We start from the raw sequence: 15,506 nt of genomic DNA on the forward strand, positions 1-15,506 counted from the left end.
TGGCTTAAAACAACAGACATGTATGCTCTTCTACTTTTTGGACACCATAAGTTCGAAATTAAGTTGGTGGTACAAATGCCTGGAGCAGAATCCATTCTATGCTTCTCTCCTAGCTTATGGTAACTGCCAGCATTCTCTTGAGATTCCTTGGCTTGTACCACATCACTTGTTTCTAGTCTCTGTCCTCATATCACCTTTTCCTGTGTATAATCTCCCTCTGCCTCTGTCTTACCAGGACACTTGCCGTTATTCCGGGCCCACTTAGGTAATGCAGGAAGATATCTCCAAATCCTTAACTTAATTACATCTGTAAAGACTGTCTAAATAAGGTAGAAGTCACAAGTTCCAGAGATTAGGACATGAAGTAATCTTTGGGGGGCCAAATTTGGGCTGCATTTGTTCTTCTTTCTCTAGTTTCCTAAGGTAGAAGCTGAGGTCACTGACCTAAGAACATTTCTTCTTTTCTACTATAAGCATTTAGTGCTATAAATCTCCCTCATTACTGTTTTTGCAGCATCCCACAACTTTAGACATGTCTTCATTTTCATTCAATTCAAAATACTTTCTGCTTTCCCTATTTCTTCTTTGACTCACATATAATTTAGAAGTGTGTTATTTGGCTTCCAAATACTTGAAGATTCTCCAAAAATCTTTGTTACTGATTTCTATCTTAATTACATTGTGGTCAGAGAACATATCTGTCTGACCTGAATCCTTTTATAAATTTATTAAGACTTGTTCCATGACCCAGAATTGGTCTAAGTCAATGTTTTATGTGCACTTAAAAAGAATATGAATTTGGTTGTTTGGGGGCAGAGTTTTCCATAAAAGTCAAATTGATAGAGTTGTTCAAATCTCCTATATTCTTACTGTTTTTGTCTCCCTCCACTACTGAGGAGTACTGAAATCCCTATCACTGTCTGTCTACTTCTTCTCCTTGCAACTTATTAGTCTTTGTCTCATATATTCATATTTTAACCCTATTATTAGGTACATACACACTGAAGAATGCTACATCCATGCTCCTAATGAACGTCCCTTTATCAAATAATTCTCTTTGTTCCTGATAATATTCTCTGCTCTGACACCTACTTTGTCTGATGTAAATACAACTACCTCAGGTATATTATTTATACAGTATATATCAGTGTACTATATATACAGTTGACTCTTGAATAACCATGGGTTTGAACTGTGCAAGATTACTTACACAGATTTTTTCGATACAGTACAGTACCTATAAGTGCATTTTCTCTTTTGATTTTATTATTTTCTTTTCTCTAGCTTACTTTATTGTAAGAATATAGTATATAATACATATAACATACAAAATGTGTATTAATCCAATGTTTATATAATCAGTATGGCTTCCAGTCAACAGAAGGCTACCAGTCATTAAGTTCTGGGGTAGTCAAAAGTTATACAAAGATTTTTTTTTTAAAGATTTTATTTATTTATTTGACAGAGAGAGAGAGAACAAGCAGGGGGAGTGGCAGGGCGTGGGAGAAGCAGGCTCCCATGGAGCAAAGAGCCCGACATGGGACTCGATCCCAGGACCCGGGGATCATGACCTGAGCCGAAGGCAGACGCTTAACCGATTGAGCTACCCAGGCACTCCATTATACAAAGATTTTCAAATGCATGGGGGGTTATCACCCTAACCCCTACACTGTTCCAGAACCAACTGTATTACTACACTATCTATCTATCTATCTACATATTATACACACACACACACACACACATACATACACACTATGTATAGACTGATAATATGCAGTAGTATATTACTATAATTAAACTATATATTATAGTATACATACTATTATATATGGTGTATGATACTAGTAATACACACACACCCAAGTCTTTTCTGACTAGTGCATGGTATAACTTTAAACCTATTTGTGGCTTTATGTTTAAAGTGGGGGTTTTGTCAGTTTAATATAGTTGGATCTTGCTCTTTTTTTTTTTTAAATCCAATCTGAAAATCTCTGCCTTCTTATTGGGACATTTAGGCTATTTACATTTAATGTGATTATTAATATGGGTAGATTCAAAACTACTATCTTGCTACTTTTCTATTTGTTCTCTTTGTTCTTTGTTCCCCTTTTCCTTTTCCTGCCTTCTTCTGGAATTAACTGATTTTTAAAATTTCTTTTTATTTCTTCTCTCAGCTTATTAGCTGTAACTCTCTGTTGTGTTATTACAGTGGCTGCCTTAAGTTTTATAATATATATGTATATATATTTAACTTATCACCAACTATCTTAGTCTGCTAGGGTCATAACAAAATACCATATACGGAGCAGTTTAAACAACAGAAATTTATTTTCTCACAGTTCTAGAAGGTAAGAGTCTAGGATCAAGGTGCCAGCAGACGTGGTTTCCCCTGAGGCCTCTCTCCTTGGCTTGCAGACAGCGAACTTCTTGCTGTGCCCTCACAGCAACAGGCCTTTTCTCTGTGCCCGTGCACCACTGGTTATTTCTTTGTCTTCTAAGGACATCAGTCATACTGGATTAGGGCCCCATCCTTTATGACCACATTTAACCTTAATTATTTCTTTAAAGGTCCTATTTCCAAATACAGTCACATTAAGGGTTAGGGCTTAAACATATGTATTTAGGGGAGACAAAATTCAGTTCCTAACACCCAACTGTAATTGTCTTACACTACTTCACATATAGTATAGCAAGCTTACAATATTATACTTCCATTTCTCCTCTCCCAGACTTTGTGCTATTGTCAATACATATTTTAAATCTATTATGTTATAAACCTAATAAGAGGTTGTTATTATTTTTGCTTTGAACAAGTATTTTTCAAAGAGACTTAACTAAGGGGGAAAGTTTCTTATATTTACTCATGGAGTATCTGTTCCCAGTGTTCATCTCTTTGTATAGATTCTGATTTCCACAGGCTTTTGTTTTCCTTCTGCTTAAAATACTTCCTTTAATATCTACTGAAGTACATATCTGCTGGTGGTGAATCCTTCAACTCTTGTATGTTTGAAAGAAGTGTTTATTTTGCTTTTTTAAAAAATTATTTCAGACTCACAAGTAGTCTTTGCATGTCTACTAATTTTTTATTAGATGCCAAATATTGCTACTTTTATCTTGTTGGGTATTGGGTATTTTTTTTAACATTCCTATAAAAATTCTTGAGCTTTGTTCTCCATCATAAACTGCTTAAAAGGTAGTCTGATCCTTCAGATCTTGCTTTTAAATTTCATCAGGAAGGGCCAGGGCAGCATTTATTTTAAGACAATAATTTGGCCCCACTACTACGCAAAAGACTTCCCATTATGTTACTGGTGCTTCATAAATCATGATGTTTTCCATTTTGGCTGGTGAGAATAGGAACTACAGTTGGTCCTATATGAACTCTGAGAATTATCTCCTGTGATCTTTTTAGGAATTTCTTCTTCCAGCTCAAATAGCCTTTTCACTCATATCCTCTGCTCAGTACTCAGCTGAAGACTCAACGGGAACTTTGAACCTCCAGTTTGGTTTCCTCAATTAAATAGATCACTAGGCTCCACCTGAGTTCCCGTTCCATGCACCAGGCCTAGAAACCCTCCAAGAGGTAAGCTAGGCTCACCTTTGTTTCCCATCTATCAGGGATGATTGTCCTCCACTGTCTGATACCTAATGTCTTGAAAACTGTTATTTCATATACTTTGTTCAGTTTTTTAACTGTTTCTGGAGGGTAAATCCAACACCTATTCTTCCACCTTGGCCAGAAAACAAATCTAGTAGTGATGTTTTCAAAACACAAGGTATCCCTAATTTGATCAATAAATAAAATCTAGCCAACTCCTCATTTTGTTTAGGCACTCACTAGCAAAGAGGTGCTTTGCAACTATCAATTCAAACAATCTGTGAACAAATCTATCACCTCCCTATTAAGTTGGTTTTTCTTTTCAAGTTTTGTTGTGTTTTCTGTATCATCTCTTTCCTAAACAGATAAATTATACCACAACTATCTTTTTGATAATGTAGATATCTTTGAAGCATCAAATCATGATTATCTATTCTACATCCTAAATATTTCTCAAATTCAACTATTTCTATGTCACCATCAGTGCCCTAGTCTACACCACCATCATCTCTACTCAGGTTTACTGCAACATCATCCCAATGGAGCAACTAGACTCCAATCTTGCTCAACTCCAATCCATCTTCTATTTTTCAACGAGGATTAAAGAGAGTAAGAGAGAAAAGCAGAAAAAAAGAAAAGGAAGAAGAGGAGGAAAAAGAGGAAGCGAAAGTGGGAAGAAAAGAGAAGGGGAAGTTTTGTTTAATGACTTTACTGATGAAATCCAATTAGATTGAACAGATCAAGTCTCCACTGTTCCTGACTAAATTAATTTAAAAAAAACAGGATATGAAATGTTGATATTAATCTTAGCCTTATCTTTTTTTCTAAAACCTACTACAATATACCATCTTCACTACTATTCTTCTCTCTTTGGAGTTAGCAAAAGAGCCCAGTTGGGACTAATTCAAAAGATTTATGTCCAAGGGGTGTGTGTGTGTGTGTGTGTGTGTGTGTGTGTGTGTGTGTGTCTGTCTGTCTGTCTGTCTCCTGGCAAGGGCAAAGACCAGTGAATTATTTGGGTAGGTAAAAGAGGGGATACTGAAAATGAGAGAAAAAGGCAGGAACTGGCAAGTATTTTGCCTTGATAAAATGATCTATAAAGGCATAAAAAGATGAAACCCAAGGACATAAAGAAGAGCCCCATTCAGAGCTATTTTTACCAATCTTCAGTGTTCATAAATAATATAGAATAAAGAGGAACAGGGTGAAATGGAAAGAAGAAGTCAAATGGCTAACCAGACCCTCCAAGTTCACATTTCTACAAGACTTTTTTTGAATTTAGTGGGTTGTTATTTCCCCTTATTTCAAGCATATCCAAATATGGTCAATTTAAAATTTATTATCAAAATATACTCAATTTCTGGGTTGTTCAGAAACTAACCCATTTAAGACCAGCAAAATTTCACCTTGTAAGTTAAAAGTTAATATCTAAAATACTACTACTGTGAAAATTAGTCTAGTATCTCAATTTGAAAATTTTCTGAAGCAATTTGGGCCCTCTGATAAACACCCCAATAGAGGAAATATGATTTCTAAATAAATTAGAGTCAAATTGGTGAAGACCATGGAAGAAATTGATTACTAATGCTTCCAAGAGATGCACTTCAGTTTTGTTTTAAACAGAAGTTCTCCTGTTTATAATTTGGCTATCTTTAGAGTAAAGTAACATCAGTACATGAGAACCTACAAGTGAAAATCAATTAGTAATAAGCTTCATATTATGGTAGAGTTAAACAGAAAAATTTTCATAAGCTCAGCAAAAGTAATTATATATAATAACTTGAAACTATGGAAACATAAATTTCCAAAAAAAGTACTCATTAGTCCATCCTTTATGAAGTTTGTCATAAATAGGTAATACCCTAAACACTGTTCTTGAGAACAGCTTGATAATATGCAACAAAATGAAAAATAAGCTGCCCTAGTACTCCCCCACATCTAGGAACCAGAGCTAAGGAGAAAATCACCTATGTAAAAAAAATTAAGTTTTGCATGTATTTTTTAAAATTTATTATTGTTTTTTAAAAAAGGAAGTGACTAAAATATCTCTTGATAGGGATTCAGTTATGTGGATTTTGGTCCCTACAATAGCGTGTAGCCACTAAAAATCATGTGAATTAATATATTTCTATTTCCAGGGAGGGAGGTCCAGTGAGTAAAAATAAAATAAAAATTAGGCTACAATACAGCAATTATACTAAATAGCTATTTCTGTAAAATGGTGTACTTAATGCCTAAGAGAAAGGGAAGAAGGGGAAAGAGGGAAAAATGTGTGTGCACACGCGCACATGTATATAAAAGGATGCTAACTGAAGAGCTCACTAAAATGTTAAGAGAGATGTCATCTCTGTGTGGTGAGGAAACTGGAGGCAATTTGCTTCCTTCTTTGTACTTCTCTATAGTATCTGAATTTTTTTCACCCATTAAGTATATATATTTTTACAAAAAAGTTGCAAGAAAGTTTAAGACTGTTAATCATAAAGTCACTTACACAGTTCCCTTTTCTTTGCATATCATCATCACTGAACAGTATGGTGTTACATAAGAACTCACATAAAATATGCAATATTTAAATTGAGACCAATAGAATCAATGTATATAAAAAAGCAAAATCTGTGTGTGGTGGATAGAACACATTTTCAAACAAAAAACAGGTAAACTGCTCCTCTTCCACTCGAAAGTTATTTATATGTTACAAGTTCCCCAATAGCAGTAATCATTAATGGTCACAGAGGCATTATCACCTAGCTCAATACTGCTCTACCTATTTGTATGTCAATTATCTCAAGAAAGATTAAAAAAAAATTACTCTCCCTAAAAAAAATAAAAATATCCCTTCAGGTCAGTTAATGAGTAGTCCAGGGCAATGAGACCATCACAACATCTCAAAGAGGCAAGAATTACTATATAGTTATAACTATTTTCTATATCTATGCACAGTTTCTATTCATAGGTATACAATAGTGAAACCTATTTGCCACATTGCACAGTAAGAAAGATTTACTTAGAGGCATTCTCTGTAACCAAGAACCCTGCCATATTCAGTCACAACATTCAAGATATATTAAGATTTTTCAAACATTTTTCCATAATGATATTTTTTTGTCATGAAACTGTACCAAAGAAAATTTTAAGGAACTGCACAAAGCATTAAATTTCAGGACTACCATCAGGACAAATATACTCATCACCAGATAATCACTAATCCAGGTTCATTCATTCAATTATTTGAATAGCTAATACATAGAAGATACTGTGCTAGGCACTGTGGAGAAGAAAAACCTATAAAACATAGGCACTGTGGTCTAGAAGCTCACAGATGGGCATTTCACAGGTAAATGTACCCTGAACCTAATTCTGCAATCCCAAGAGCTCAGAACATCCAGATATCAAAAAATATTAAGTATCTACAGTGTGCCATATACTGTTAGCCTTTAAGACAAGTTATATATACATTAGAGCAATATAAGTGCTAGGGAAAAGTGAACAAATGCTTAATGCTGACTAATTAGGTCATAAGACTATATGCCCGAAATGATTCCTAAAAGACAAGTCTGCTGAGTCAAAAGATAGAGAAAAGGGCACAGCAAGCAAAGCAATGTTCAAAGACAGTGTTCAAAGAAAGAAGCAGAAAGAGCATGGTACTCTTCATGGTACTACAAATAGTTCAGTAGGTCTACAGCATTTAACAGGAGAGAGATCAATAGGTACACTTTGGATACCTTTCTGAAGGATCTGAATTTTATTCTACTGACAAAGGTAAAAAAACAAGATCAGATAATCAGTCAGGTAGTGGTTTGAAAGTTAAGACCAGAAGCAGGAAACCAGATAGTAACAGTCTTACAATAATAACAATCCAGATAAGAAATGAAGGTAGACCTAAATTATAACTCAGTAATATTAAAAGTGAAGACAATTTCAAAGTAGCCCAATCAATAGAACCTAGCGGCTGAGTGATGTGACAGATAAGGAAGATGGAGGTGGCAAGAAAATCTCACTAGTCAGACAACTGGGTGATATAAAAAACCAAGACAGACAGCAGGCACATAGTTGTGAATGAATTTGTACAGACATGTGTGAATAAAACAGGTTTAAAGGAAAAGATGTGATGTTCATTTTAGACATAATGAATTTTCAAAGTCTTATGCCATATAAATGAAAATGTTCTGAAGCAGCTAGTATTCAGAGTGAATGCAAAGGACTGAGGGGATAAAAAAAAAAAAAAAAAAAAAAAGACCTGAAAGTCGACTATGAATAGGGAATAGCTGAAGTAATAAAGATCTGCTGAGACCCCTGAGGGGCACTGTGTGGAATAAATGAGAACAGAATGAAGGACAGAGCTTGGGAGAGTTCCTGAGGGCAAGGCAACAGACAAGAGGTCTTCAAAAGAGACTAACAAAGAACAGTCTAAGAGCTAAATTCAAAGAAAGAGGAATGGTCAACAATGTCAAACCCATCAGAGATCGAATAAGAACTGGTACTTTTGATAGGTAACCTTATCAAAAAGAGTTTCAACAGAACTGGTGAAAGTGAATGGCAAAACAATGGGAATTGAGGGATGAATTAAAGATAAAAAGGTAGCAACAATAAGTAGTAAGCATTTCTCAAATTTTATCGCAGTTTCCCAAACATAATTGACCCTAGAACATTTCCTCAGTTAGCATTCCTTACTCCCAGGGTCCCAGAGTGAAAGAAACTTAAACATGGCATGTTCACAAGCTAGGAGAAAGAAATCATTGTTGAGGGAGACATGTCCTAAAACTGAAAAGCGATAAATAATAGAATAAATTGTTAGAGGTAATAAAGAGATTCTGATGCACATAGTAAAGGAACAACCGTTTGTCTGAGACAGGAGGAAAAACAGTAAGAAAAGTTATGAATGAAAATGCTGCCCACAGGTTGAAAGCTACCAAATGAGACAATTCATTCTCATGCCCTTTCTCCCTGCCTGTGAAATACACAAGTCATTTACTCAAAAGTGACAAAGAAGGGGTGAGTAAGTTTGAGAACAGTGTTAAAGGTTTAGAACAGCAGCTATAAAGGAGCAAAGAAGTGGGTCTGGGGGTCAGAAAGCAGTGTATACATACTAATGCCATTTTATCTGCACCACAGTTCTAGAACTCTTCAAAGTCCTGAGGAACCCTGAGTAGAAGGTTTAAGTTTTAACCTTAAAAATTCCAATCCATTCCATTCTAAAGCCCAAACAATCCCATCTCCTTGGGTCTAAAGGCTAGAAATCACCTGAAGTTAACACTAAAACTCAGCAAGTTACTAAAGACTGAGATATATCTGGTGAGTTTCAAAAACCTCTCTGGGATCTTAAAAGCACCAGTAACAAGGAACTAGAATTCGCAGAAGAATTTGTGGGCCAAAAGATCTTAACATGAGCATTCTTCTAATACTTCTTACAAGAAATGCCATTTAATCAGACTACAAGGCGAGCAAATGCCATCAAAAGAGATGTTGACAAGTATGAATCTCCTAATACAGCCAACAGTCCTACCATTCTCATTCATTTACATCACTCTGGGGGTAAGCTAAAGCAACACTAATAATTTATGATCTATAACCCATTATTTCCAAAAGTCTGAGACAAAATGAATATGATTTTATTTAAAATGTCATTACTTTTAGGCAAATCTTAACCTGTAATACCCTGAGAAGTTAACAAAGCCATGCACTTCCCACCCTTTTATTCCAGTTGACACCTAATTCTTTTTTTTTTTTAAGCCTTATTTATTTAAGAGAAAGAGAGAAAGCACGCATGCAGGGAGAGGAGCAGAGGGAGAGAGAAAATCTTCAAGGACACTCTCTGCTGAGAGCAGGGGCCGACATAGGGCTTGATGGAGATCACAATTCCAGCCGAAATCAAGAGTTAGACACTTAACTGACGCTTAACTGACTGAGCCACTCAGGTGCCCCTTAACACCTCAGTCTTATGGGAAAGATGAGAACACACTGTTATCCCTTCAAAAAAAAAAAAAGGCATTTTTAAAAATATTCAAGAGAGTTAGCATTACAATGTGAGCCCCTAAAAGACAATTAATGTTACTGTCCCATCCTATATATAAAAAAAAAATATATACACACACACACACACACACACACCATGATGTCACATGGATCTGAATATAACTGATAGCACCCTAAATAAATATAAACAAAGACCGAGTTTAGGAGTGATAGGGTGAAACTGATGGAATGGAAATTTATTTAGTATCTACTATGTGCTTGGAAATCTGAATCTTCACAATTCTGTAAGGTAAGTGATAAAGTATTTCAATCCTAAACAATGGCATTTGAACTATATAATCACAGAACAAATAAAAAATTTGGAAACTGACATACAGATTGGTCAGGCAGAGAAATGGGTAAACAACCTAGGCAAAGACTGAAGAAAGATAAAGAGAATTAATTTACACTTAGGTAAAATAAAGTACTCCTGATATGGAGTCTCAGGTGACCTTCCATCTACCATCTGCTTGGTGTTTGGGCTAAGATCATGAGAAAAATATAAAATGCGGAAGCCCTGTGGCTTAACAACGTCAAGAAGTAATTAAGACTACTACCAAGATCAGAAGATTAGAAAATATCAAGAATACTTGGACAAATGTTAAACTTTGAGTTTTAAAAATATAGAAGATTCTCTAACATTTCGAAAGAAATCACTATCCTCTGTTCTAAATCAGTTGTGATAATACAACTAAGCAATAGTAATATGGTAGCTATAAATCCCAGAACCTATGATCAAATTTTTTAAATATATAAAAGTATTAGAATAAATTACCATAAATCACATATATTGCCTAATAAAAGGAAATTAAACAGTAACATTGGGCGCCTGGGTGGCTCAGATGGTTAGGCGTCTGCCTTCGGCTCAGGTCATGATCCCAGGGTCCTGGGATCGAGTCCCGCATCGGGCTCCCAGCTTCTTGGGAGCCTGCTTCTCCCTCTGCTTCTCTCTCTCTCTCTCTCCCTCTGTCTCTCATGAATAAATAAATAAAATCTTTAAAAAAAAATAAAAAAAAAAAAAAACAGTAACATTTAGAGACAAAATACATTGAGGGTACAAAAATAGTAATAAATACATGCTCAGTCTCAAATATTTACAATCCAGTGGGAAAAGGCAAACAGGTAAAGAATATAAAACAATGAAATAACTCTTAAACAACACCAAGTCTTATAGAAGCAGTAAAAAAAAAAAAAATTTCTTTCAGGCAAGTATTCACAGAGAAGGTAGTATTTGAGTTAACTCTTGAAGGAAAAAGGAGGAAAGATTTTTTTTTCAGGCTCTGTTAACAATAGTACAGAGATACAAAGATACAGAGAACTGACAACGTATTTCATATTACATGACACGTGGAATTTGATTAGAATTTAGTATGTGTGAATGGTTAGAGAGATAGCCCTAGGTAAGTAAAAGAGATCCTGGAGGAATTGGACAAAAATTATACAGAAGGTATCCTTAGGGTATAAACTGTTAGTGTTAAAAAAGGAAAGAAGAGGAAGATACTACAGAATTTTAAAGAATAGGGATTAGAGGCCTGGCTGGCTCAGTCAAGGGAGCGTGTGACTCTTGATCTCAGGGTTGAGTTTGAGCCCCACAGTGGGTATAGACATTACTTAAAAAATAAAATCTTAAAAACAAAATAAGGTTTTTCTAAATTGCAACTTACATTGTTTGTCAAATGGGGATAATATGGCATTATTGTGGCAAAGCCTTAATATGATGGCAAATAAATTATCCAATGTACTGTCTTTCAATTAACAAACTTCAAGAGTTTCCTTCTTATAATAAATGGTAGAATGTGAGAGATGACACGGGAGAAGTTAAGATATGTAGCCTCAGTGACTGGACTGGGAAGATTATAAAGTCATTAAAGAAGAACTACAAAAAAAACATTTAGAAAATAGAAAAATGCGTAAGTTTTAGATATGCCAAATTTGCAGGGACAAGTAGGATACATATCTACATGCAAAGATACCAGAAAGCACAAAAAATCTGAGTCTTTAACTTAGAAGACAGCCCTAATAGAAATAAGATTTTAGGTCTTAGGCATACAAGGGAAAGCAAAGAATGAGTGAGCCAAGAACTGGAGCTCACGAGGAGCTAGGGGTAAAACAAAGAGTCAAGACTGCAAAAAGGAAAGTTTCAAAAATAGTGAGGGGGCCAGCAGTTTTAAGTATTGGATAAAACTGCTCTATGTGGTAATTAAGGAGATCTCTGACAAATTTTGAGAGCAATTTCAGCAAAAAAAAATTTTTAAGATTTTATGTATTTATTTGAGAGAGCGAGCGAGCACGAGCGGGGTGGGGAGAGAACAGAGAGAGAGGGAGGAGAAGCAGGCTCCCTGCCGAGCAAGGAGCCCGACGTGGGGCTTGATCCCAGGACCCCAGGATCATGACCCTAGTCGAAGGCAGACGCTTAACCAACTGAGCCACCAGGTGCCCCAATTTCAGCAAATTTTGATGATACCAAACTGCAGACACTGAAAGAATAAATGGGTGGTAAAGAAATCAGAGAAAAGAACAGAATCAATTCCAAGGATTCTCGAACGGGAACTCCACAAACATAGTAATGGAGACCTCATGAACATTATCAATATTTCAAAGAGCCATATGAAAAATAAATTTAGCCTTCACTAAATTTATTTTTATAAATATAAAAATTTATATACTTCATCTAAATCCTTAGAAAAACTAAGGAAAACAATAAATATCTTTGATTCTTTAATCAGCATATTTTATATATACACATGTATTTTTGTATGTATGTTTTAAATGAAAGCATGAATCACTGTTTTACAAATGTCGTGGTAAACAGGCTCTCTCGTATCATGAGATTCTTGATGGAAAATAAATAAAACGATTATTAAGTACTAAAAGATGAGGGATCATGGAGCTCTTGAAAGAAACCCAACACTGAAGAGAATAAATGCAATTATGAATGATTCAGGTGGAAACCTTCAGAGAAAGTTTCTGTTGCTGTGTTTGGTATAAGGGTTTTCTTGGTTATCTTTTGTTTTCAGAAGTGGAAAAACTTCTAAAGATGTTAACTTAACACTAAGAAATCAATGTGAAGAAATGTTTGCAGTTCCAGAAAGAAAGGTAATTAAAGGTCACTGAGAATCAGATGGAACCATAAGGAAAAAGGACTGACCTTACCAATCCTGCAGTTATGCGTAAGTTACAATCCATGGATAGAAAATATGTATGCACTCTCATCCAAAAACAAGCTGCCCTACAGAAGTTCAGTTAACCAGTTAGATAATTAAGCCAACCACAGCTCTAGTTCAATAGAGGGTATATCACATAAAGTTAAGAGAATTTAAAGTCTGACAAACATGGGTTAAAATGTCTGCTTCTCTATTATTTAACCTTAATGTTACTTAGCTTCTCTGAAGATGTTTCTTCATTTAATAGTAATGTTCTCTCATAAGCTATTAGGAAGACCAAAAGAGACAATATATGTAAAGAGCTTAGCACAGTGCCTGGCACAAGGTAACCATTTAAGAAACACAGCTATAATTACTAAAATAAAATACAAATAAACATTTCTCTGACCTTAAGATTAAGAAGACCTAAGATTTAAAGGAAAGGACACAAATGAAACAGGAAAGATAGCTGGCTATTCATATTTTTTTATTGTGTAAAATTTTTGTGGACAAGTATGTTAAAAAGCATCACACAAAACTTAAAAAAATGATAACGAATAGGGGCGCCTGGGTGGCTCCATCACTAAGCATCTGCCTTCAGCTCAGGTCATGATCCCAGGGTCCTGGGATCAAGCCCGGCATCGGGCTCCCTGCTCTGCGGGAAGCCTGCTTCTCCCTCTCCCACTCCCCCTGCTTGTGTTCCCTCTCTCGCTGTGTGTGTCTCTATCAAATAAATAAAATAAAATATTAAAAAAAAAGAACAGATTCACAAGAATTAGTTTTCTCACACAACAAAAAGATAAAAACCCCAGTTAAAAAAAAGAAAAGAAAAGAAAAAAGGTACGGACATACTCCTTGCTCTGCATAAACAACACCAGGTACCTGGTTTAGGAATCCATGGATATAGTAATGGACACCAGATGGGCATTTTTCAATACTTCAACATGTGACTGATATTTTGAGGTGACACTGTCCTTCCAATATCAAACCAAGCTACTAAGGCATTCCTCATGTCCTTAAAGGAAAAGAACTATTTGAAGGATAAAATAATAGTAGTAGTTGAAACAGGAGATTCAGATAACACGAATTCAATCTTTCGCACATTGAAAAGCCTATATATTATAACCTGTTTTAATTAAAAATAAAACATAATTTCTAGCATATATTCTTATAGTAACCTAACGATTTTTCAAGCTGGGCTAAAAAAAGGTCCCTCAAAAGCTGGCAACAGGATAAGATGGACAGCTGTGGAAAGACCAAGTGGCTATACCCGTGCATTTATCAGTGTTTTACCCCACAGCCTACAAGCAGTTCCAGTTCCACTTGTATCTCTTCTTAGTTAGGGTACAATTTATTCTCAGACTTTTTAAAACTGAAAAATAATTCTAACAATCCACATCATATCTCTCTCCTACTAATCTAATTAAGACAAAAATTCAGTGAACTATATTGCTTTTCCTAACTGACATATTCAAAACTTTCCAATGAAATTTTAAGGATATCATGATGTGGACTCCTCCCCACCTCCCCAGGTTTTCCTGACCTTTACAAAATACTATGAAAACTTCATTTGGGGCAGATACTATGCTTTGTAATATTTCTGGAGTAACTCCTTTATTTTTGTGCCCAAGGCAATATAGATATTGCTATGGTATTAATACTGAACAGACCAAAATACTGTGGAACCCCTTCATAACACAAGGTTGGTAACAGAAATAAAACCAAGTTGTTAACTTTGTTATAACTTTTCAGTGTGTGGTATGTGTGTGTGGGATTACAGACTTTTGGCTGGCAATATATATTAAAAATACCCATGTATTCAGAAAGTTTGGGAAGAAAGATATTCTACTTCCATCTAAACTGAAATTTGGATTAATAGATCTATATTACACCATTACCAATTTTTTTAAATGAGAATAACTATACTCCAAATTAAAACTGAATCTAATTCAAATTATTTCACAGGTACTTCAGAACCTTATTCAAAGCTAGTCTCTGAGTTATAAAATCCATTTTCATTATTCAGTATTGATAAGGGAGAGTCCAAGACTGAAATGTACCTGCCTTAACTCTATGACAGCATACTACTGAAGTTGGTTTTAGAGCCAATACTTAACAAGTTTGTTTACATATAATTTTTATTTAGTAAAAATGTACAAAAAGTAAACACATGAAGCTTCCTGTTATTCAGAGTACAAATAAATGTTTTCCATAATAAATTTTATAATGATTTTTGAATATAGTACCCTGAATAACTTTGTGTATTAAAATAACTGAACTCTTTTTTGTTAACAAAATCAAAAGGGAAAAACTAAATTTCATAAAAGAATAGGAAAGTATACTATAAGCAGAGAAAGTTCAAAAAGTCACCAAAGTCATTTAGTTGGTTAACAGGCCACTGACCTTCCTTTGATTTAAAAAAAAAGAAAAAAAATCACCTAAGGATATCAACTAAGCCATCCAATCTCACACCCACCACCCCACACAGACACAGAAAGCAACCAAGATATTCACTTTCAAAAAATGTCTAATAAAATTATTTTTACCTGTAAATTGTTTTCTGTGACTCTGTTCCACCAAACCATATTGATGGGTACTCCTGATTTACACCTGTCAGCAAGGCAGCCAATAGGGTTCTTTGCTTTTCGCGCCTTTGATCCCATCGGAACTAGCCTCTCCTCCAGCATCCCCAGGCGATACTTCCTTGGCTAGGAAAAAGAAGGAAAGAAACCAAGCCACTCCTAACATCC

General features: G+C 35.1%; 1 protein-coding gene across 6 annotated transcripts in view; it reads right to left on the reverse strand.

The window, feature by feature from the left end:
- The window catches only part of PAN3 (poly(A) specific ribonuclease subunit PAN3), a 129,238-nt gene that overhangs the window by 75,664 nt on the left and 38,068 nt on the right, over positions 1–15,506 (reverse strand). For 4 of the 6 annotated variants that reach the window (XM_027591455.2, XM_027591454.2, XM_027591458.2 and 1 more), the window contains exon 5: positions 15,303–15,464. The exons of the other annotated variants lie outside the window; for them this stretch is intronic. In XM_027591455.2, coding sequence (XP_027447256.1) covers positions 15,303–15,464 — 162 coding nt within the window. The remainder of the gene's footprint in view (positions 1–15,302; positions 15,465–15,506) is intronic. 6 annotated transcript variants of the gene reach the window in all.

The sequence above is a fragment of the Zalophus californianus genome, chromosome 3 (assembly GCF_009762305.2).
Source record: "Zalophus californianus isolate mZalCal1 chromosome 3, mZalCal1.pri.v2, whole genome shotgun sequence".
NCBI classification, from domain to species: domain Eukaryota; kingdom Metazoa; phylum Chordata; class Mammalia; order Carnivora; family Otariidae; genus Zalophus; species Zalophus californianus.